Source organism: Micropterus salmoides, unplaced genomic scaffold (genome assembly GCF_014851395.1).
Source record: "Micropterus salmoides isolate LMB-PRFRI ecotype aquatic unplaced genomic scaffold, ASM1485139v1 Ms_hic_scaffold_18, whole genome shotgun sequence".
In the NCBI taxonomy this organism is placed as follows: domain Eukaryota; kingdom Metazoa; phylum Chordata; class Actinopteri; order Centrarchiformes; family Centrarchidae; genus Micropterus; species Micropterus salmoides.
In genome coordinates this window covers 17,008,136-17,034,002 of record NW_024040928.1, presented here as the reverse complement: position 1 = coordinate 17,034,002, position 25,867 = coordinate 17,008,136, and the positions used below count along the sequence as shown (strand labels likewise).

At 40.9% G+C, this 25,867-nt stretch overlaps 1 protein-coding gene across 2 annotated transcripts in view; it reads right to left on the bottom strand.

Annotated features, from left to right (window-relative positions):
* Window positions 1-1,484: 1,484 nt before the first annotated feature.
* The window catches only part of akap12b (A kinase (PRKA) anchor protein 12b), a 44,849-nt gene continuing 20,466 nt past the window's right edge, over window positions 1,485-25,867 (bottom strand). The window contains exons 2-4 of one of the 2 annotated variants that reach the window (XM_038726262.1): window positions 23,400-23,475; window positions 5,475-9,776; window positions 1,485-3,863 (exon numbers count right to left, since the gene is read on the bottom strand). In XM_038726262.1, the coding sequence (XP_038582190.1) occupies window positions 5,479-9,776; window positions 23,400-23,475 (4,374 nt within the window). In that variant the 3' untranslated portion in view covers window positions 1,485-3,863; window positions 5,475-5,478. Of the gene's footprint in view, window positions 3,864-5,474; window positions 9,777-13,511; window positions 13,776-23,399; window positions 23,476-25,867 lie in introns of those variants that run through there. The other variant, XM_038726263.1, reaches the window with a different exon arrangement.

Sequence of the window (25,867 nt, the reverse complement as noted above, 5' to 3'; positions counted from 1 at the left end):
TTTTGGATCTTTTTTGTCTTGTCTTTACCTCAACAAAATGGTTTCAGGAGCTGTTCTTAATTATGTTTGTTAGCATTCATAAGCATTATAGAAACATTTAACAAATACTATACTATAACTTGGCAGATAATGACATTTTAAGTGTTTAGTGACAAAATTGTATGAACAATTATAACTTCTGCTATGACAGGCTACCCGCGGGGTCTTAAAAGTATTGAAAAAGTCTTAAATTTCATATTCCAAAAATAAGGCCTTGAAAGTATTAAATTTCATTTACCAAGGTCTAAAATGTGTTCTTGTCCTTTCGTAGGATTATATTAATGCAGTAACTTCATAAACAAATACTTCATAATATACTCCGTTTGGTGTGACTGATGTTATACGGCAGTACAGTTAACGTTCCTGTTTACGTCATTGTTTAGCGTTACGCTGGAGTGTTCGCGGTGCGCGAGCTCTGGCGCGTATCAGTCAGTTGTTAGGTAAGAAAACACAATTTCTCTGACGTGCTACTAACGAGCTATCGCTAGATCGTCGCCTGAGAATGGGCAAGTGTCTGAAACTCAGAAAGCCAGAGGTATGAACAAGTTGGCGGTTGAGGCTGAGGGCAGTGCCGCTGAGGTTAGCGCAACAAGCTGGTCAGCGTGCGAGTCAGTCACACTATGGCGAGCGCTAATGGAAGAGCGGAGCTGGAATACTTAACCTATATTCTTTCTATTATATTGTTTGAATTGTCATCGGAATCATTTATATAAATAAAGACAATTCTACCATAAATTGGTGCAGAAAATGTCTCCAGAATGGAGGAAATTAAGTGTTTAGTGCTCACAAATTTTCTAGGGGACCCCCAGACCCCCATTTTTATGTTTCAGCATTGAGTATTTCATCAAATAGTGTTAAAATATCTTCTTGTCTTGTTCTCATGAACCCAGTATCGTAAATCGTACATGTGAGCTAAGTGTATCGTCACACCCCTTATCTGAACCTTTGTGTCCCCACCTCTTTTCAACACAAAGTGACGTCCTTGATTAATTTTATTTTATCAAAGTACAAACACACCCCAAAAAGCTATAGTGTGTTAAATATGAATGTATTATAATACAATATTTTATTAAATTCATGTAACTTTGTAAATAATTTTTCTTGGGCTTAAAATTCATACAGATTTTCCATTATCCAGTCATGAAGTTGGTATTAAATTTCATCCTAGGTGGTATTAAAAGGTCTTAAAAAAATCTTAAATTTAACTTTGACAATCCTGGGGATACCCTGTATGAAGACAGATTTTATATTATTACACCTGTGTTTTCCTACATTTTCATTCATCATCATCATTCATACAGCAGCCTCCACTTTTAATTGCCTCCAAGAGGAGCTATAGCTTTTGACAAATAAATAAAATATAGGTTTAAAGGCTCCCCCCTATAGTGGAAAATAATGTCTTTGTAGTGTTTTGTGTATTAAAAGGTCCAGGGATTAATACAAAATGCACACCAATTTTCTCTAACTTTATTGAATGAAATATAGACAAGTTTCTGTATCCTTACTATTAACAGCTTGGAAAATATAAAAGACAACTAAGACCATGCTACATGAATATTGGTGCTAAATTGCTGCAAGTTATTAGTTAATATTACAACAATATGATTTTTAAGTACATACAATACAATACAATCTGTACAAATGTTAAACAGGTTCACAGTTGATTGTGTTACAAAAAGCAGGGAGGACTGAAGTGGGCGAGTTGCCAAACTAAATGCTTTACATTACACAATAGCAAAAGTCTTTAGTTCAGTCTGTCTTTTTTAATCACTTATTTTTACATAAAGCAAGTATGGATGTGACACACCCACAGTCAAAGTCATAGGAAAGTGGTGACCTAACTGGGGTCTGTACTTTGTTTGGTCATAAAGCTGAGTGAAATGCGAGCGTCTAGAGCTGCTTGTGTCAGCCACCTAATTCAAATCACTGGCTACAGAAGCACTCAGTTCATTCTCAAGATATCTGAATGAGTGATGGTGCAAATTTTGCTAAATGTGTTAGCAAATAAACAAATACCTCCCACTTTACCAATAAACAAAATAAGCCATTTCCTTATTACTTAGGTTTGATGCGTGACTGAAAGTAGCTGAGTAGATGCTTTAGGAATTTGATTAATACTGTGAGAAATGGAAAGACCATGACTCCCTGATTGATCTTAACTCCCTGATTGATCTTAACTCAATTTGGCTTTTAAATTAAGAGTAAAATTAGCTTTTGTTTTTACTTCTGGTACCATGCAGTCGGTGTCTGTGCCTCTCTAAATCAACAACCAGTGAAGTCTACGTCCTCCCTGGTGCCAGTTTAATGAACCTGAGCAATCATGCTGGGTGAAGAACACAACATGTGAGCAGGTACTATAAGACTGAAATAACCAAAGATCATTTTTATACTTAATCACCATTATTATAACATACAGTTGACACCAATGGCTGAAGAGTAAAGGGTGCACTACTATTTGTAGGCAACAGAGGGCGTCAACATACTATGTTTTCATCAAGAAATATAAATATTTTGTAGTAAGGAAGGTGGTCTACTTAAAACTGTTACACAATAATACATACAGTATGTCACGCAGTAACTCAAAAACATGGCCATTAAACACTGTGAACATGATATGCTTTATATTTGTTACATGCACACGTCTATGCAGTATGACTCTTCCAGTGTCAAAAATTGGCATATGTATGTTTTGCACTGTTTACCAAATACCTCTGCCACATGATCAAATGAGTTGTTATAATAGTATTTTATTGTATTATTATATGAAACAATGTGTAACAATCTCTAAACAATGTCTTTTTCACAGTAAATCAGGCAGTGATTGTTTGTCTTATCTACATGAAGCATATTTAGTTTGTCTGGGTGCAGAGTGAGAACACATTGTGACAAGAGAAAGTATCAAAAGTCAAACATGTGCTGCATTCCTGGTAGATATGACCATACTCTCTGCCCTCTTGTTGTTTTCCTCAGTCAGTGGAATCACACTTGTACCATGGTTTAGCTATAACTGCTACAGAGTCATGAAATAATCACTGAATATGACTATTAAAGCTGTAATACACCGGTTACATGCAACAGTCTCACATTTGTTTTGGTACATTTTACTAGAAGCTTCTTTTTGTTTTCTCTGCATTAATCGTTAAATTGACTCATAATGTTGCTCAAAAGGATACCTGATGTATGACAGCTTAATGTTAAAACAGGCAACAATGTCCATACAATAACAAAATAGGGCAAAAAATTAAAAAATAAAGACTTAGGGGTGAATGAAAGAATACTCAAGATATAAATACAATGTACAAGATAATAATCCTCCATCTCTTCACCATCTGACACCATCTCACTCTCGCTACTTTACACATACAAACCCACGCGCACACACATACGAACAGATACACACTCAACCAGGTTGCAGCCTCTGGTCTTATGCAGCTAGGGCAATGGAAAGTCACTGAAACGCTGAACATACATCACACTGATTACAAGCCGGATTGGATGCTTGTGAGGCACAGGACATGCTTTAGTGTGTGTGTTTGAGAGAGTGAGTGAGTGGGTGAGGATATGGTGGTGGTACGTCACATGGCAGTGACAGCACTGCAGGATGGGGTTGGAGTACAGGTGGAAGGGGAGGTGGAGAGAATGGCGGAGCTGTTGCTCAGTCACTCAGTCTCTCTGGGCGGGATGGGTGGAGCCCAGTCTCAGTGTGTTACCACAGAGCTGCCTCTTTCTCTCTCTTTCTCTCTCTCTCTCTCTCTCTCTCTTCCTCATCACTCACTTCCTGGTCCAGACAGTGTGTCTCCCAGGCATCAGTCTTGAATCTTCAGCTGTGGTGGGGAGGCACAAAAAACACATATTAGGAAAAACAAAATACTCCATCTTTTGTTCTCTGGAAAAAGAAACCATCTGAGATTGACATTACATTTGGAAATAACATTGTCCTTAGGTATGTTATGTTGTAGGACCTGAATATCATTAAAAATCTGTATTTTAATGTAATATAAGAACACCTAAAACTAGTCATTTGTGATGTTCCTATAATATCAACTGATGTGTTAAATGTGGACCCTATCAGAGGATGGAAAATCCCATTTTGAGATTGTAAGTGTACATTCTGTCTTCATTGGCTATATGCTCATTCTAATAATTCATAGTATCTAATTATATAATTTAGGTGCAATCAGGGCATTCAGCTGTACACTGTACCACATTGGCACATAACCATAAATGCAGCGATTATACCAGAATTGATATATTGTATAATCCATGTCATTTAAACAAAGAACGAGGACTGAAGTAGGGACGAGTGGATACTGAAACATTAGTTGATGTACTGATTCAATAACTGTCTTTAATGCAAGCCATTTTACAAGATATTGAGCTCCTCTCTGATGTATTTGCATGAGAAATTCAGGATGTGTAAGCAACAACCATGTACACATTATTATTGGGACCGACTGCTATTAGTTGTTATGTAGTACCTTTTATATGTATTGTATATAGCAGTGTCAATAAATCTGGAAAAAATATACATAACATATATATACTGTACATATAAACCAAGACACCCTAATAATTTTAATTCCCCTACTGTTTTCTTTATCTCTCTTTTTCATTTTACCAGCCTGCATCTTTCTTTCATTTGTCCTTTTATGTCTCGCAAGGGTTATTTATATGATTCAGCGCTTATTTTTGAGAGGGCTATCACTGCGGCTATTAAGCTGCTGCAACTCACCAAGCTCTTTGCTGCCATACTTTCCCATTTCTATTCCTCTCTAGACTCCCCTTTGCTGCAGAGCTGCATGACTACTTAATATGAAGATAGACAGTTTCTACCTCCTCCTCATTGCACTAAAATTGCACTAGGCTGTACGCATAATTCAGTCAAAACAACTGAAAAACCCAACATGAGCCCTTTGAGGCTTTGTAATTGAATCTAACAAATGCGTACTCCGACATGGTTTCTTGACTCCATACTGAGCCTGTGATAGAAGGAAAACAGGAGGGAGCAGAGGAATCATAATCAGTCTTTCAGCACAAGTTCATCTGCCTCTCATACACCGCTTCCCTTTAAGACCCCGGCCTACAAAGAAGGGGTCAACGGCGGCATTCCTGCTTTGATATCAAAGGTCCCCTGGTTACTCATAGCCTGAACAAAAGCTTTTTCATCTGGCCAGTGGGCAAATCCCCTCCCCTATTCCCTAATAAAAGTAGGGCCCATTGATGTTTAAAAAAGCCACTCTGAGAAGATTGTTTGATAGGCCAACAGAGGAATTTTGAAAATAAGTACCTTTTTTCATTGTTTACAGTTCCATCACTAATTCTGCAATACCAAAATTCTAAAAAAACAACAACTTGATTGATTACCTGCATTTTGATTTGTTACCATATAAAACAATTGTCATAAATAGATATCAATGTTGTAAGATCAGTCTCACCTGCTCATGATGCTGTTGTGATCTCTGTGGACACAGGTTCGATCTCCTTCACAGCCTCCTCAATCACCTCGATCACCTGCGCCATCACTTCTGCACACTTCACCGATGATGTTTTCTCTGTCTCTGGTTGGCTGGCTGCTGCCTCTGTGACTTGGCTGGGAGTGGAAAGCTCTTCTGTAGCTGTCACTTGAGGTTCTTCTGTCAGAGTTGAGAGTTTGTTTTCACTGGAAGAGCTCTCAGGTTTTACGTCTTCAGCCACGGGGCCGTTGCTGTCAAACTCCACCGCAGCCTCTACTTCCACTGATGGTGCCTCAATCACCTGCGCTGTCTGCAGCACCAGTTGGACTGGCATGTGAATCTTAAGCACTTTTTTCTCCTCTGACTTTGCTTCCTCTAATTGCGGTTTCACTTCCTCAGCTGCTTCTTGAACATCTGGGTCCTGAACCTTTGTGTCTTCTTTGCTCTGTTCCTCCTTGACCTGTTCAAGCTCCTCACCTGTCTGACTCTCTGCCTTTATCTCCACCACTTCTTCCACTACAACAGTCTCTTCACTTACATTTACCTCCACAGCTTTCTTCAACCCTTCTTTTGGTTTCTTCTCCTCCTCTACAGAGGCATCAATGCTCTTTATAGTCTCTACTGGGACTGTGTCAAAGACCTCCAAGGCAATACAGAGGGGCTTAGGTGACTCTGGTGCTGGCTTTTCGCAGACGACAGCAACAGGGGGGTCAGTGATAACTGGGGTGTCATTTGTGATCTCAATCTCTTTCTCTGTTGTTGCTACAGCCTGGACTGGTTCTGGGATGGTGGCTGTTGGGGTGGTGGGCTTTTTGGGTTCAGGCGCTTCTGAAACTTTATCCATAGCATCCTGAATGACAGCTTGGGCAATGACCATGCTCTGTGCCTCAATTTCACTGGCCTGCTGGACCTCCTCCTTGACTTCTTTTATCTCCTCACCGGCCTGCTCAATGACTGCAGTGATCTCCAACTCTGCTGTCTGAATGGTACTGACCTCCACAGTCTCTACAGCTATACCCTCCTCCTCGGTTTCCTGCATGCTGACTGACTCTAACAGTGATGCGTTTTCCATGGTCACTGCGCCTGATGTTGCCACTTGGTCAGACTCGACATTGAGAGCAGCCACAAGGACTAGGGTTTCAGTGACAACAGGAACTTCCTCATTTGGTACCACTGTGGTGGTGGCTGGCTCAGTCTCCTTTGTGAAGGTGACAGCTATCCCTTCGGTCACTTCCTGAACTACCTCTGTAACAAGGATATTTTCTTTAGTGGCAGTAAGCAGCTCCACATCCATTATTACCTCCTTGGTTTCTACAGTTGGTTCAGTGACTTCCACGCTCTGGATGCAAACAGCTGTTTCGGATGTTGGTGTAATGACTACAACAGCATTAGGAGAGTTCTCGCTCATGGTGGTAGTCTGAAGGACTTCAGACTTCTCCACAACAGTGGTGACAATACCGGCCATCTCAATCGCTGGCTCATAGCTCTCACTGGCTGCTTGAGTGTCCACTTCACTTAGTGAAATTTCAACAGCAGGCTCAAGCTCGATGGTTTCTACTTGGTGCAACTGGGCAATGAGCACTGCATCTTCTGTAACAGTGGCTTCCTCTGTACTTGCTGGCTTCTCTTCCTTTGACACCTCTGTGCTTAGAGCATCACTGATCACAGCCACAGACTCTATGATGGGCATTGTAGGTTTCTCCAGAGTTACTTTGGCAATCTCCCTGGTTCTTAGGCCAGTGCAGATAGCCATGGCCTCATCAGGAGTGTGTGACATCAGGATGGTTTTTGTCTTGGTCTCAGCATTCTTAGTTGACGGTTCACACTCTGTTTTTTCAGAGGCTACCTCTATTGGTACATCTTCAACAGTCACAGATTGTCTGGGTGGAATTTCACTGATTTGGGCCTCTATGCCCACCATAACCTCATTCGCGCTCTCCAGCTTGGGTCCCTGAGGAACAGAAGTTGTTTCAGCAGCTGGAGTCGGAGCAACAGGCTTTACCTCAGCTGTGGACAGTCTGCGCTCTCTGTGACTTAGAGTTTTAGGGGGCAGAGCAGCCTCGCCCTCAGTTTCATCCTCTGCAACGTCAGTGTCAACAGACTTTGGCGTGGCAGCATTCTCAGCCTCTTCTGGAATGTCACTCAGCTCCTCATGTTTATCATCAATGTCTTCAACAATGGCTGGGATCCATGAAGGGGATCTATCTTCAGCAGACACTTTAATCTGGACTGCCGTTGGTTCTGCTGGTGCCTCCTGTTCAGCTTTGCCTTGGTCATCATACTCTGAAAGAGGAACCACAGCTGGGGTGTCAGAGTCATCTTCACTTAAGCCCTGTTCAGTGGAGGCTTGTTTTTCAGCCTTCTTCTTTCTGCGTCCAGGCAAGAACTTCTTCAAAGAGAATGATGACTCATCTTTTGGTGCTTCACTGTCTGACTGGACTTGTTCTGCAGTCTCCTCTTGCTTGTCTTCTTTTCCCTTATTCTTTGACATAACTATGCGTTTCAGTGTGTCCCAGGCAGACTCTTTCTCATGGGGTTCAGGGGATGAAACAACTTCACCGTCACTCTCTGTGTTTTGGGAAGTGACAATAGCAGCTTCAGTTTTGCCCTCCTGCTCCCCTTCTACTGCTGCTGCAGGCAATTCCTCTTCAAGTTTGATCTCCTCATCGTCAGAATCAGAGGTCCTCCTAGTTCTCTTTTTGGGTCCACCCATACACATTAGAGCCTCCCAAGAGACAGAAGTGTCCATTTTCTTTTTGGGCTCCTCGGTGCTGCTGACCAGTTTCTCAGTGTTTTCGGTCTTTGGCTCTTCCTCAGTTGGCTTATCCTCCTTAACCTCCTCCTCAACACTCTTATCTGCTAATGGGGCACTCTCAGATGAGGACAGGGTGGCTGACTTTGCTGGCTTCTCACACGTGGCTTCATCTTCACTTTCAGAAGACCTTTTCACACGCTTCTTGGGTGTTACTAGTTTCTTGAAGGAGGACCAGGCAATGATACCCTCTTTTTTCTTCTCTCCATCAGAAACAACTTCACCTTCAGTCTCTTGGCTAGACTCATTCTGGGTCACCTCCACAGCAATAACATGCTCCCCTGACTCCTCTGGAGATGAAGGTCCACTGTCAGCTTTTGGTGCCTCTGCTGACTCAGTGGAGGATTGAAGCTGCTCAGCTGCTTGCTCCCCAGACTCAGTGAGCTTGGTCTCAGTATCTTTCTTGGTCTTCTGTTTCTTAGCTGAGAGCTTCTTCAAGCCAGCACCAGTGAAAAGCTTCTTCAGGGGGCTTCCGTGGGGCTTTGCCTTCTCCTGTGAAGATAGCAGCTCAGCCTCAGAAATCACCTCTGCTGGAGCCTTCTCCTCTTCTGCACTAAGTTCAGCCTTCACCTCTTCTTGTTTGGTCTCATCAGTGATAGTTGCAGCAGGTGCAGGGGTTTCAACGGTGACTTCAGGCTCTGGGGTAGTCTCTGATTTGGCTTCCTCTGGAGTAGCAGGTGCCTCCTCCTCGGGCTCTGTTTTTTCTTCCCCAGAAGTTGCTGGTTCCGCCTCCTTAGTTTCTTGCTCCACCCCATCCTTCTCCTCCTTTTCTTCCACAGCAGCAGCAGCAGTTTCTTCTGTCTTAGCCGTCTCCTCCTCAACAGCTGCCTCCTTGTCTTCCTCCTCTTTTGTCTTCTTGATGCTGGATTTCTTTCTCAGGTTAGAGAATAGTCCTCCACTGAAAAGCTTCCTGAAAGGGGACAGGGTAGTCTCCTGTGATGGCGGAGTGGTCTCTCCTTCCTTCTCAGCTCCTTCGTCCTTTGCTGCCTCATCAGTGGCTTCAGTGACAGTGCCTTCAGCTGGGGCATCAGTGGTTTCAGCTTTGTCACTATCTTCAATGATGGCCTCAGCAGTGGATGCTTCTGTATCAGTTTCCTTTTCTTCAGCTGTGCTCTTCTCCTCAGCAGTGGCAGCCTCCTCCTCCTTTTTAGGTTCATCAGTCCCACTAACCTCCTCTCCTTCTTTATCTTTGACTGTCAGTAGCTTCACAGGTTCTTTTTCTTCGCTTTTGTCCTTCTTCAGTGTGAACTTAAAGCCAACAAAGCGGAAGATCTTCTTGAAGCCTACTTCACTAGCGTCATCAGGTTTCTCCTCCGCTGCTTTCTCTTCAACAGCGGAGATGTCATTGGCATCAGGAGACTCTTTCTCCACTTTCTCGCCATTCACTTGAGGAGCCACTTCATCCTGGATGGTGTCCATTGTCTCGGGAGCCTCCTCTTTCTGAGCCACAGACACAGCATCTGGCTGGCCAACTGAAATGACAGAAAAGAAAGAACTTTCAATTGATCTGATATTGGTGATAAGATTTATGTTTTCTCACTTCAGTTTTATTACTTCCTTCTGCTTCTGCCTACTTTGTTACAGAAAGATCACTAACAATGTTACAGTGTTTTTCTTATAAAAATGCTTGGACCAGTGCTATTTGTGTAATTTCAGGTAATGATGAAGAAATCAAATCACTGGCCAAGGCAGCGTAAATCACTTGGTCTTCAATAAAACTCTTTAAGTCATGACTCAATTAAAAACAAACGCGAGTTTTATATCATTGAGGAAAGTCTCAGTGCCATCTGCAGATAATTGAGACATTGTGCAGAAAGTTTTTGCAATTAGATCCTGACCCCCTGAGCTGGTTCAAGCATATGACTACTTAATTGAGATCATATTGTAATTTGGTCCAGCTAATCCTGTGCTATGTAAACACGTAAAAAAAACAGTTATCCCCAAAAGAGCTTAATTTAAAGTGTTGCACAATCAATGAGAGTAATGCTATTTGCAATGTGTAGTTTACTGTCCCAAAATGCAATGTGAACAGACCTATAACACAACCTTGCAATGGTGCATTGTGTGAACCACTTTTACTTTCTTTTGATGGTCAAGCTGGATCACTTATTCCATTATTGTGAGTAATTCCTTAGTAGTTATACAAATTAAAGACAAATGACGTATTAGCAGCTGAGATAAGAGTGCACCCGTGCAACACATACACACAATGTCTGCCTGCCATGTCTGTCTGTGTTTTGACAGAGGAAGGCGTAGGGGGATGATAACCTGCCAGTGTCGGAAGCTCTTCTCCTTTTTTTTCTCTGCCTTTCTCCTCAGATCTCACTAGAGTCTGGAAAATATCACATCTGATACCCCTGGACTCTCAAAACAAATTCCCAGGACTTTTAATGCCTAGCTATCAGATTACACACAATGAGAAACACAAAAACGTGTATGCACTTCCGAAAACCCCATGCATACTGTGTGAATTACCCCCTGTCAGTCAACTAGCAAGACACATGTTAAAATATTATAAATATTAACTATAAAATGAATGCACAACTCAATCTTTAATTCAAAATAGATACACACAAAATGTATGAGGACAATGTAAAAAAATGTTTCCCATTTTCATTATGCATCTGCTACTAAAGTTGGATTCAGTTTGAAAATAAATCTCTGTATTTGTGAATGATGAATGTGTTTTTGTCTCACACAAAAATGTAAAACTATGCGCCCACATCTGTCCACATCCTTTTGCTAAATTATAGGCATGAAGCTTTACTCAGTAGCGAAGCATTCCTAGAATATTTAAGCTTTAAAATAGAAAAAACTGTATTTAATACCTGACCGACAGAATATAAACACTGCAGTGCTTCACACTAAATTTATATGATAAAATAAAGAAGTGCTTTCAGACACTAATGTTCTTAGTGTCGGCACGCCCATATCTTGATTTGACTTGAGCGGAATGTGAGCTATGCTGTTCATTCCTTGTGTGGGAAAATTATTTTAGGGTGCTCTAAACATAATCTCAATTTAAACGCAGGGGGACTTCAAGAATGTTTATTTGTTTTTCAGTTAAACTGCGTCTCTCGACTGTGCCCGTGTAGGATTCAAACCAAACAATACAGGCCTCTACTGCTACCCCTCCTTAAAAAAGTCCCAATCCCCTTGACCCAAATTCCACCACAGCAGGATGGATGGGGACCCACCCCCCTTCCCAAGGCACACACGCATGCAAACACAATGGTCTTGTAACCCTCCCTGGCCTCAGAAAATAAAGGAAGGGGGTGGTCAACAAGACACACCAGCTCAGGGGAAGTTTGCTGACTTTACCAAACTGATATAAACACCAATAAAGAAAGGCCTGGGTGATTTGTAAAATAAATCAGTGTCGCATAGCAGTGGCGCCCTCGCACATAGGCGTTATCTTTAGGGTACTTGTCCAATCACACAGCTGTTAAGCAAGCAAGTCAAACATCATATAAAACTACACATATTCTGGTCAACTCTACCTTAATGGCAAATCCCTTAGTGAATGTAATAACACCAGTTGCTTTAAGTAGTTTTGAATGAATTTCCGGTTCAGTAAAGAATTTTTCAATGAAGACGTGTGTGTGTGTAGGAGGGAGGAGGGGTCTGACTGTTAGTAAGCCAGAAGGGACCATGTGTGTCTATATGTATAATAAAACAGGAGCCATGTTGATTTAACAGACTGCTGGCATCTCTCCCTCTTTTTGATCTTTGTTTTCCGGACCAACATTTTTTCTTTACAGGCACACAACTGTTAACATCCCTACGTTGATTTGGTATGGGGGGGGTTAATGTGTGGTGGAGGGCGGGTGTTTTGAATAACGACTGTACCATAAAGAATGTGAGTGTGAGGGGTGATGCTACGGGGGGGGGGGGGGGGGGGGGGGGGGGGACAGTTAAGAGATGAAGGGATGGGGTAGGGTTTGGCCTGGGGCCGAAACTCACTTTAAAGGGTGTTACATATCTTAGACTAAAACATTCATAGTTGCAATGCCTCTGCTCTGCTGGAGATTGGCTTTGTTTATGTGTGTGAAAGCATGTGGTATGGCAATGCTCTCATATTAAATATCATCGCCACAGCCAAAAAACAATTCTTGTAAATCTAGTCTCCAGCGAGATCAGATAATGTTTCTGTTGTGGCTGTTTCAGCACTAGGGTGGGTTGGTGTGTTGTTGGTGGGGAGGGTGAGGGGGCAGTTGTGAAGCTGAATGGCAGAGACACTATTAGCAAACTTAGCCAAATATATGCAAATCCTTGTTGCAATTAATTTTCAGCAGAAGCCCTTTAAACAAAAGAAGTCAGTTAAAAAGAGGGCAAGGATTCAAACCCTGAAGTCACCATTAAGCAAAACATTCCAGACCTGCTCCATTTGAATCATCACTCCCAGCTATAAGACCCAAAGAAGAATCAGTCTTGGCAAGTAATTAATTCCATACACCCCTTTCTCCTCCCCCGAATCCTCTGGGGCTAAACTGACCAACCCCACTGGGAATTAGGATCCCACTCTAATCTAATGAAATACTTCACATGACTATAGCTCAGATGGTGACATGAGCTAAAAGCAGAGTTCGGGTCTCTCAGCGGTTGGCTTTGGCCAGAGACGGTAGTTACAGAAATGTAAGTGGTATTTGTACAGCAGATAAATAGGTTTTGTAGGACTTCTACACATTCTGTAAAGCCAGTGGTTTATGCACAAGAATGATGACTGAACACTTGACTTTACTTTTAATTTCAACTCACAGTATTAAATAAAAGTGAATGAAATTAGAAAACTACAGCAAACATAATTCTACTCTCTACACAATGAGGCTCTACAGTGGCCAAAGCAAAGCCACCTCCAACTGAAATCACCCTCCGGTGCCGGGACATCCACAAACCACAATGCTAACTAACCACACCCTCAGGACAACAATGCCTTTAGCTATACTCATGTAAGGAGAAACCACAGCTTTAGGTTTCATACATACTGTATCCTAAATAAATGACTAATAGCCAACAAATATTATCAACTGTCACATTTCAACTTAAAAAATTACATTTTGTTATGTTTATCAGAATCAGAAATGCTTAATTGATATACTTATATTATATTAATTCACAGTAAAGCAGTCACAGGTTGTTGTTTTTTTTTAGCAAAGTTGAGGATAACTCTAAATGGATCAGATGTAACATTGAATCATTGTTCTTACCTGTTAGAGTTATTGTTCCAAGCATTGGAAAATGTCCAAAAATCCTTTCTCCAAAAAAAACTATACAAAAATAAAAAAGATACCACAAAATATTTGATGATTAAAAAAAATTTCTGTTTGGTTACTATTGTTTTCCTTCACTTCTCTGCACACTCATTAGAATCTATATGATTTGCTTCTTTGAGTTGGCTCAGTCTTAACTAGAAACTCAGTCTAATGGCTGAAGCTGTGTTTCCCTCTTTCTTCTCAGCCAGTATGAACAGAAAAGAAGGCTCCACACACATTTCAATAGACTGACACACATGTCATGTTGGGACCACCCCTGCCTCCCTCTTCCTCGCACCTCCCTCTCCTTTCTTCAGCTGTTCTGAATGAGCCCCATCCTCCTCCTCCTTCGCCTTCGCCTCCTCCTCCCCCTCCCTATCCACTCACCTTCCCTCAGACCGTCTACCCCGGATGACTTTATCTCATCATGTGATCTTTCAAAGCAGCATTTATTGACCACCCCTCCAAAACAACAGCAACTTTTGTAGATGTTCAAACTCCATATTACCACCATTAATTCCTCAACCTCACAAACTCATACACATGGGGTGTTGGGTCTCTGCAGTCTTCTTCTGGCCTTAATACCAATGTGTGTCTCAAAAGGCAGCTTCTCACAGATAGAAAAACAACTCAAGCACCCCCCACCCCCACCCCCACTCACACACACACACACACACGCACACAACCTCTACCCCTTCTATCAGGAGGCAACTCCCTCTGTATCTCATGGCTCATGTCACTAGTCATGTAGAGGAATGTCGATGCAAACCAGAGGGAATATCAGGATTTTAATTTAACACAGCACTCCTACATCTCCTCATCTGCCTTTTTGAGGTTCCCAATCCCAATTATTTTAATCAAGATTGATAAAATAGTAAAACTTAGTTGACTGTACGCTCCCAAAGTTCATACCGAGGGCCTAAACCCAAACCATGAACGGGGGTGCCATTGAGTTGCCACCAGCCGATGTGAATGTTAATAGGTCCCTCTCAATTACTCCAATACAGACACATTTAATTCAGCTTTTGTCTGGGGGGGGGGAGACTAGAAGGAATGCAGATAAATCCTCAGGTAAATACCAGCATAATCAGATCTGTCACACTTCAGCATTGTCCAAGAGGAATGTGTGAATTCCATGTAGAAAGCTCCCAAATGGGTGACAACAGCGGTAATCAAGTACCGTCTGAAAGCCTCCCTCAGCCAATGTATGTGCACGCTTTTAAATGTGGGCACAGTATACACACTGTGGAAGCTTAGCTGCAATAACATAATAAAGTATCAACTCCAGATACAAAATGCATGTCTTACTTCAAGTTGTTCCTGAAGCTCTTAAACTTGACATTTTTTCTAATTTTTGTAAGGTGCAAACAAACTTGGCAGCTTAAAATCAAATCAGGTCACAACAAGACAACCAAAAAAAGCAAAATGTGGGCGAAACAAATCATCTTATTTTTTCTTTATCCGACACCACTTCCTGTGAGATCCATTGAACTGAGAGAGCCTTGAATACCAAGATCTATGCACATGAATGGAAGGCTTCACGGTTTTTATCACAGCTAGCACGAGTAAGAAGAGAGGAGTTGAGGGGGAAGGAAAGAAGGTTGGTACAGTATATATACTGTACAGTTTATATTTTCAGGAGAAAGTTTCAGAAGATAATAAAATTAATCTCTATAATTTTATTACGGACAAATTCTTGCTTTTCTTTTTCAGAGAATTTACACTGTGAATGTCTGACATTTCTGCTATTTTATCTAGTTGTAGCAACTTAGTTACATGTTTTATGTCCAATACAATTGAATTCAATCTATAATTAATAGGTAACAGCAAGTTAAGATAGAAATCATATGGGTATATCATAAAAGACCTATTCATTTGATCACAGACATTTAATTTCATTCTGACTCACCAGTGGGGCTTTCTGTTACGGCAGTGACTCATCTGGTAGATATTTCACCATCTGTACTATACTACATATGACCACTATGACAGTACTATATTTTATGCTGAGTGGACAGTGAGTCAGACCAAAGGAAATTTAGAGATTGATGAGAGTACCTCTGTTGGTTAGCCCACATCTTCCCTTTCCCTCCTAACTTCCTTCATATGACTCACTCACATCACTCACATTCCTGGACTTCCATACATCCTGAAATACTTTAATGTAGGCACAGCTTCAGGCTACACTGAGCTTTATGGGAAATGCTGTTGTAAGAGAACCCATATGCTTCTTCCTGAAGTTACAGGGCAAGGCTGGCATTTAAAAAATCTTTTTTTTACATTAGGACAATAACCAGCTCTCAAGTGATTCTGCTAACAAGTGTCAAATATCACTTGTGCCTACCAAACACTCTCAATCCACACAAATGTAATTTTCTAAATTCACATTTTTGCTTATCTCATATGCTTTTTGGTCTCAGTGCTAATTTAATCATCCGCTTGAACGTTACAAACCTGTTGTAGTCTGGCCATTACAAAGTAATGGTCTGCAGCCAAACACTGTTCAAACTCACATAACTTCATTACTGATTTTTTTGATCCATCATTTGGTCAGTAGAATGTTAGCAAAGAGAAACACCCATCACAAGTCCCCATAACCCATGGTGACATATCAAAATGTCTTGTTTTGTCTGTCCAACAGTCTAAATCCAAAGACATTCAAGTTTAATATTATAAGAAAGCCATAAAAAATCTAATTTAATTTTTGTCATTTTTGATTTAAAAAATGACTTTAACAATTAGATTACCAAAGTAGTTGTCATTCATGATTTATAACAGTTAATCAACCATCCCGGAGTTTCCAAAGATCCCAAATATGTCAACTGAACTTTGGGGAAATGTGTAGAAAATGATGTCCATTTGATAAGATGGTGCAGTCATATAAAAATTAAGTATTTGGTTTGAATAACATATGCTATATTTATTTAATATCATATAGCTTCAATTAAGAGCTGATAAAGAAATTGTATATGATACTGTCGGGCGGAGTGGAATAAGATGATGCTACTTAAGGGGAAATGAAAGTAAGCAGTATATCAACTGGTCAATTTAAATATTTGTTTTTCCCAATTTGCTTTCATTAGATAAATCCTACTTTAATTAACATTGGCTACCATCACAACACTAAATGAATGGGAGTGTATTTTGTATTTGAATCTCATATCTCAATAAATCTGAAAACGTGCCTGAGTTCAGGAATGTTTGAGGAGGGGTCTTGAATGGTCTGGTGGAGGGGGGTTGGGGTGCCGGGTGGAGGAGCTTTTTGTTGCCTGTAAAGAAGTGAATGACATCATCGGACAGCACAGAAGAAAACGCCTCCTACTCTTCCAAGAACTGGATAGGATGATGTTGAAATAATTGGAGGAAAGGGAAATGAGGGCCGTAAGTGTGCGAAACTGCCCGAGATCAGAGATTTTCACTCAGTACCTCTCCTTTCTTCTCCATTTTTCCATTCTGTTAAGATCCTTTCACACCATCGTTTTTATCTCCCGAATCTTCACTCAAGTCCTCTTTAATCCTTCTCCACCACTTTCCCCTCTGTCTCTTCAATCCTCTTGAACCCCCATCCCACCCTTCCTCCTGTTTGTGTGTGGGCTGAGGGGATGGATAAGAATGTCGGACAGGAAACTGTCATTTCTTGACATCACCGTTTCCTCTTCCTTTTGCCCGTTTCCTCGAGTGACATTTCATTCTGTACCCACCGTCCAACAACCTTTCCGCCTTTTCTTGCTAAAATTATGACTGTACACTACGTGATGTTGCCTGATGGGACGAACACTGTAGTTGTGACGTCTCAGATTCAAGTACTTCGTGACCATCTTAAGTTTATTTTTTCTGTAAAACAATGGAGGATCATGTTTACAGCTTTCAGCAGTGAGAGAGAATGTGTGGGTTCCACAAAATCAATATTATCTTGCACGCAACTGGAAACAATTAGATTTTGGATCAAGTATGTTTGTTGCTGTTGCTGTTGGTCTTCCTAGCGGTCCAGTTAAAGTCCTGCCACCTACAACAAAAACCGTACAAAAGCCAGCCATTGCCATCTGTTATACTTGCATTCCTGAAATATCTGCATCAGCAATTTGGCATTCCAGTTGTTGTTACGCATCATCATGTCTTCCAGGACAGACTGAATTGTAAAAATGGGGAAGTGGAGATCTAAACAAACTCCTGCTGGAGCTTGAAAATACCTTAGAAGGCCCTGGTCCACATTTACAAATGAGTTTAACAGTAAAGAGAAGAATGAAAAGGAGCTTGTCGGTTCAGAAATGCGCGTTTCAAATGATTGTGTGTATTCAAAGGCAACCTAGATGGAAACTTTGCACCAAGTAATAGAAAGAGGCTGGTAACAAAGCAAATATTGTTGTTGATAAAAATGCCTTGCCAATACCTCAACAACAAAAGTGGCTCATATTGTCTCTGAGCCAACAAAAGGGTTCCCACTGCCTAACCAGCTGTATTTCATGAGAACTTGCCCAAAAATGCTCATCACAATTGCTCTTATCCTTCATTCTCTTCCTGGCTGCTTATCAATCTTTTTTACCTTATGCATGGCTCTGCTTAACAATAGGACTAACTTGTGCTTGATCTACACTCAAAAATTAACAACAATAACAATAAGTCATTTAATCTGAACTGAACGCTTAAATCTAATGTATCTTGAAACAGTCTATGGAGTGAGTAATTCCACTTGTTTCACAACTATTTTTCTTTTAGGACTTTTCTAGAAACAAAAGTCTGCAACTTAAAACAAGGTGGAACAAGGCAAATCACTGAAGTATCGAGTATCCAGTACCAGGGAGTTAATTCTTGCATCGAAGACAAGGGAAAAACCTCACCTTGCTGACACATTCTTGGCACATATTTAAAGAAGATTTTTATCATTAATTGCAAGGTAAAAATGGCTTATTATAGTGTATGGATACTTTCTGCACCGTAACAGGGGCCATAATGCTATTAAAGAAGGAGGAGAAGGAAGGATCAGTCACATTCCTGGTCTATTCTCTCAATCCTTCATATGTCTGGGGGAGGTTAGGGATTGAGGAGGGAGATTAGGTTCCCTGATGCCGGGAAAGATGAGAAAGGAGTGCCTGCAGAGACGAATGGGTCCTGGGGGCTCTGGGAAGCTGTGAAGGGAGTCTACCATGAGTTTGACCTTATTACTGTAATTTTAGGCCCCCGTGTACCTGGGACACTCCTTTTAATACTCCTATGCACTCCCTACAAAACATTAACTTTGTGTTAACACATTATGTTTGCGTACCAGCAGACCATTTGTTGTATATAATGACCACTAATACATGGTCATGACTATGGACAAAACAGCATCTGCTTTTGTATTTCTGCCCAACTGAAAGTCACTTCTGAGTGATGCTAAGTTGGAGTAATGTGCAATTGTTAACTCTTGTGATTATTTACACGTTACGTTACTTCTAGGGAGCTAATCTATATCAATTACACCAGGACCACTTTAATCAAAGATTTTCAGTGACGCCAGCCTCGGTCAGTCTATCCATCACTTTAGTTCTTACTGAAAGAACTAAACAACTAATGTAAGGATTACCATTAAGTTAAGTGCAGACATTTATGGTCCCCAGAGCATGAATCCTAATGACTTTGGTGATCCCCTGACTTTTCCTCTAGAGACACCATGATGTTGACGCTTGTGGATTTTAATTAAATGTCTCGACAACTTTTGGATGAATTGCCATAAAATTTGGTACACACGTTCACGTTCCAAGCTTAATATAAATAGCTAAATCGTCATTGAGGTTGCTTCTGGGAAAAGAAAAGCCTTCTGTTTGATCAGTTTAGAAGCTAAGACAGCAGTTGACAAATGGCTGCTTTCTAATAGGCCTCTCCTATCCTCTCTTGCCCTGAAGTGTATCCTTAAAGCACCCACTTTATAACAAATGACTAAATAAAACATGCTGCACAGATGAACATAATTGAACAACTGGCTGGACAATGATGGATCTTGAGGGGCTGAGGGCCTTTTAAGCACTCCAATTTAAAACTCTGCCTCCCTGACACTTTCCTCTGGGATCCCTTCCTTTCTCTGAGGAGAAGAAATCATTCTGACGTCCTGCAACAAGTTGATGGATCAGCATCGGTGCAAATGCAGTACAAACCAAGGACAAAAGAATTCCTTCCGTAGAGTGAGTACAATAGAAAAAGATGTACAAGAATATCTTAATAGGAAACGTTGCCTGTAATGAGTATTGTCAGTTGTAATGGGTAAGGAATATGGGCGAGAATCCAAAAGGAAAGGTCTGGCGGCTGGATTGTGTCATGACGACTGTACAAGTGAAGAATTATTGGCAGAGATCAGACAGAGCTTAAGTGAAGGGAGAGGCCCCTTCCATAGGCAAGATGAACATTTTGGCAACACGACTGTGTCTGTCCCCTGGGCCGAGCCTGAGTAAGTCCATCCTGGAATGAAATCACGGCCACACACACAAACACACACAGACTGCAATACAGTACATTCACCTCGTAAAAGTTAACACCTGAAAACAAAAAACGAAAAATTGTAGCACAAAGAGACTCTAGTGAATCACTTCTGACAATCCATGACACACCTGGGACCAACAGTATTACACTATTTTTTTTTGATAAACAAATGAATTAAAGCATATATTATCTGTTGATCAACTGTTTTATTAATTGCTCAAGCACTAGCACAATGAAGTGAGTGACCGAAAGTTTTATATTCTTTTTTGGACTGACAGCTTACAGTATCTGACACAGATTTGTACACATACTTTAACCAACGAAATCAGTGAATGCAGTATTTGACCTATGAATGTCCAAATAAACACAAACTGCTTTGAACATACATACGAACGCTGTCAGCATTCTCTCCCTCTCAAGCCCTCCAGAAAACTCTCTTTTAGAGCCTGTGAGCCATCTGGGAGGGATCGACAATGCTCCAGCCAGTGAATTACATCAGCTATGATGTCAGTCTTTGGACTCCCACTGCACCCCATGTGCCCACACCCCTGAAATCAGGAACCCAGACACACATACAGGCTTGCATGCACGTCAACACACATACAACAAATCTTACTGTTACTAATAAGATTAACATGTGAAAAGATCAACATGGTTACTTTAATAACACATTATTCACTGCTGTACATAAAAAGACAACAACTGGAGTGATAATTTGCCTCATTCTGATTATATTTGTAGGAATGCACTTTGTTATACACTGAAGCAATAGGTGGCTGCATCATTAACAGATGACTGTGTATTAATGTCTTTCCCTCTCTTTATCCTTATCAATATTTACTTCTCCTAGCCCTCGCTCTTTGCTAGCCTTTCACTCCCTTTTAGCAAAGAATCATTTTTGAGTGCTCCCCTCAAAAATCTATTTTCATGTAATATTTATTCAGTTCCTTTCTGTCTACCAACAAAGTGTAAAAGCATTCCTAAGCCTCAGTCCTCCTGTCTGGGCTTTCTCAGCCCACCTGGCGCCAAAAAAGAGGTCAAAACAAATAAAAAAAATTGAAACTGTTTTTCGACAAATTTGGTATTTATGTTTTATGCATAACTATGGGACTCCAAAGAAGAAGTCATAAAGTCAGGAGGAATGGAGGAAAGAAGCATTCCCTGGAAAATGAAACTCCACACCATCCTCACACTTTGATACCATTTAAAACAAATACTTTCTGTGATTTAATTAAACATCCCATGACAGATGACAGAGTAAACTATTTTTGCTGCAACGTATATACCTGCTCTTTGCTTTTCATACAGTCACACAGTCAAACTTTACTTTAACTGACTTTCTTACTAAAAATGACCATTAAAGTCCATAGTATAGTATGATATTATGAGCTTTTCCAATAACTTTTGATTCCAGTCTACAGTTCAAATGTCAAAAATCAGCACAGAACCAACAGGGATTGCTGTGGGAGTTACTAAAATACTTGAAACAACACTGTCACTTTTCAAGTTATCCAGGCTGGTGTGTGATGTCTTTGGTGCCGTGTGTGATGTGTGACCGGATTGGTCCTCAAACTGTAAACACTCTGTTATACCTGATAGAGAGATATTGTGGCTGTGCGTTTGTTTATGGGAGTGCTTGCACGCATGTGTGTTTGCTCATGCGTCAGTCTTTTGATCTGCAGCCTGTCTTTTGTTGTTTTTCCTTGTTATCAGAGAGATTCCTCTGCTCTTCCTGTCTCCTACAATGCATTGCTGTCTTTATCAGGCTGCACAAGAGGTAGAGGAGGTGCTGGGATGTGAAACCCCTCCATACCTTCCACTCCCCTATCGTCTCTCTTTTTGCCCCATTGTGTATCTCCCTTCCTTTCACTCCCCTGCACTCCTTAAATCTGTAACCTTGAAGTTCTTTCACAGCTTCAGTTGTTTATCGCTCTTGTTTTCAGTCCTGCTGCTTTGTTGACTGGTAGGTCAGTTCAAACTTGCACCACGACTCTTGTGCTGTGAGTGAATATTTGTAATACCCAAATGCTGATACACTATAAGCTCTGATCACGGTGTGCGGCATTATTATGTCAGAAGAAAAATATCTTTTTTTAAGGCCAGAAGAAGTGTGAACTGTGACGTGCAGGAAAAAATCACATGCATTGCTTTGATTTTTGACTACAACTTGTGATTAACTTTAATATTTGAAGGTTGGTTGAGGTCAGTTTTGTGTCAAGTCCACAAGATCTAAGCATTCCCAACAAGGTAAACATTTGGTTCCCCTCAATTAACTCCCACTAATTATCTTACAGTACATGTCGACAGAAGCAACCAACAACCAAATTACTCACCACTAGTCTAGGCTCCACATCAACTCATAGTCTCTGTATCTCTGCTCTGACTCGGGTATTGGGTTACTCCATAAACGGACGGAATCGCTTCATTAAATAGCTTATTAAATAGGTTATTTGACAGAGTGGTATGTGACATATCTCTGTGTTTTAAGTAGTATAGGGTTACCCCTTCCCCTGGGCCATAACATATTATGAAGGACGCAGGTTGCTTTGTGCGGGGCCCAGGTCACGGCCTGCTAAATATTTAGGGAGGGTGTACAGGCCCCTGCAGCCCTCCCATATTGAGGGGGGAACGATAGACATGGCAAAGAAAATAAACAAACGCAGCTTTGGAGATCAGAGGGCGCTGCAGGAGATGGGCAGAGCAGGTTGTTGCATATGTTAATTTAGGTATCAGAAATCAATTAATCAAATATTGGTTAACGATAGCCACAGATTACAGATATAAAAATGTTCATTGTGTGCTGACAGTATATGCCGCAGTCCTCTTTAAATATTTCCACTTTATATGAACAATATTTTGTCCATTAAACAATGAGACAAATGAGGCCTACTTCTGTGTTCATTAGTTTCTGCTACACAAATTTCCAAGATTCTTCAAAGACATTAGGAGAGATTCATTTAACAAAAAACATGTATTTCTTACATTTTTTAATTAAATTAAGGTTTCTGCAGCTGGTCACACGCAGGGATGCAATCTGATTGTGTGTGTGTGTGAGGCTCCGATGTGAAAAGCCTATGTAGGTGTCCCCTATGTGTTGACAACGGGATTAGTTAAGGATAAAGTAGATCTAGCAGAGCCATGAAGACATCTGCAGACAAGAATCACACACACACACACACACACACACACACACACACACGCACACACACAGAAAACTGACCCCACACAAACAAGCTTACCTTCTGGCACTGCTGAAACAGTACAAAATCCCAGACACAAACACACACAAACATCGCCACTACTTACCCCACCGACCACAGGAACATCACCCAAAGTCACACACTGTAAATAAACATTATTGACAGGACAGACACATATATATACACACACCTTCTGCCAGTGTGTTGTCCTCTGAGGGTCCATTCAGACTGGTCAGGCTGGAGATTTGTCCATTTTTCTGCAAAGGCTGAAAAACACACAAAAAGAACAGATACTCTAAGTCAAGAGGTATTTTAAATTTAAGATTTAAATGCATTAGCATACACAGGACACAGTGTTTTCCTTTGAAGGAATAGTTTGACACTTTGGGAAAAAGTATTAATTTATGTCTCTATTATTAAGTATAATTTATTTTACAAGAATTAGATGAGACGTCTGATACCAATCTCATATGTTATCTGCTTAGCATAAAGACTGAAAACAGGCAGAAACAAAGGTGAAAAAATGTGCCTACCAGTAGCTCTAAAACTCACTAACTAGTATGTAGTTACCCTCTGTGTATCAAGTACGCAGTTAAGCCAGAAGTTGGTTAGCTTAGTTTAGCTGATAAGACCCGGAAACTGGGGGTTTCCACTCTTCTGTCAAGATATATTAGTTTTAAAATACATAACTTTTGGTACATTTACGCCAACCATCCACCATGCTCTGTCGTTTTCGAACCCCTGAAACGAGGACTTTTGAAAGGCCTGCTCTGATATTGCTAAAAAAGAGCCACTCCGAGATCCTACAATAAACCGAGAAATATACCAACATCACAGCAAAATTTTGATTGCAACAGAAGCTCATATTGAGTTTTTCATTACAGACATACGTATGTGTTAACAAGTAAACAACACACAGCCAAGCTCACAGCACTGTATTTGTGGATCTGGGTCCTGACTGAGTGTTTTCTAGTAGTGGCCATCTCCAACTGACAGCTATACAATGGCAGGCAAGCCAGAGCTTTGTCTGTCCTGGCCAGGGGAGAGGGAACCAGAGCCTCCCCACAGAGCTGCTAATCTAACTAATGGACAACTCAGGCTCAATTCCCACCAGTCCCAACTCCTCCAGGAAAGCCCTGAAAAACGACACCACAGAGGAGACACTCTGCTCGGGACAGGTTGGAAGGAAGTTCTATAAGATGAAAAAGTGAGAGCTGGTGTGGGGAGGGAGCGAACAACAGCCATCAGGTGGTGTTGAAACTGGAAGGAATACAAAAATTGTCAACTCTGAGAGGAGAGATTTATTTACATCCAACAGGTGGCGGGAAACTAAATAATTGCTTGTCTCTACCATGAATCTTCTATTTAACTTCTACCATCCACTCTGTCAATACTTCATTGTTTATTAGGCATCTACATTTTAGTCCAACAACCTTCCTTTAGTCATTCCTTTCATGAACAAATATCAGATTTTCTTTGCGTTGGCCTCTTATCTGCCAAACCAGATTAAACAAGATGGCTTGGATAAAACTGAGGTCATAATTGGTTGCAGATGTACTCACACATCTTAAAACACGGTTACTACAAAAACATAATACAATCAAACCCTTTACCCCTGTTTTCTCCCTTCCAAGTGTTCCCACCCAGCAAACAGAAATTGTTGTTGTTAGTTCATTTTCAAATATGGTTTCTTTATATATGGTCACTTTAACATCTGAACATCCATTACATTCAAGCCCATGTCAAATTAGTTCACACAATGCTGATTGAGCCTATCACTCCCTGATAAATCTCTTTATAACAACGAGGATTACAGTCCAAAAAGAAAGAAAGCCATCGACAATGACAACAAACACAGATAACCGTTGGTGTAGCTTTTCTTTGTTGGAGAGCCTGAGGCGAGCTCACCTCTAGGCATACATCTTAAGTAACGTAGGCACACGTCTACAATGTCTAAGTATTTACTCTCAGTACCAGAAGGGAAGACAAAATTTCTGCACTGCAGGTTCAAGTGCTCATGCTGCCATTCTGTCGTTGCTGAAATGTTTGCCCCACCCAGGAACACATTACAAAAGTAAGTAAGTGCATGGCAACACAGCTCATTGTTTGTGTGTCTCCTCCTTCCTCCACACAAAAAGAAAACATTTTGTTTTTGGAAACCAGCTGATCATGTAATGCTACTATGATCAGATCGCATAGCTTGCTTTGAACTGCCATATGAGAAAATGACTCAAAGCTGACTTCTTGGAATTCTGGAGCCTGTTTCACCAAATTTGCAACATGCAAGCTGCAATTTGTAACATGAGATAATTTCCTCCTCCTCCATTTCCAACCCATGAACGAGCATGCAAGTGTCTATGTTTAACTACTTGTGTAAAGGCATGCTGCCACTATGCTGCCATGTACATCAGTACTCCCAAAGTTCTTTTGTTAAACGGGTTGGGCCCCTACTTCTTTACAAGAAATTTTAAATATATTTGAAGCCAGACAAGATAATTATGGCATGCTAGGAGCGTTTACATCCACACATGTACTCACACACATAAAAATTGCTTCACCGAGAGGAGGATGGCCCTGTTATTTCACTCCCTTTAAAGCCATCAGGACCTCTGATCAGATTTGGTGTGTGAACCATCAGCTGACCTCCGGACCTGCAAC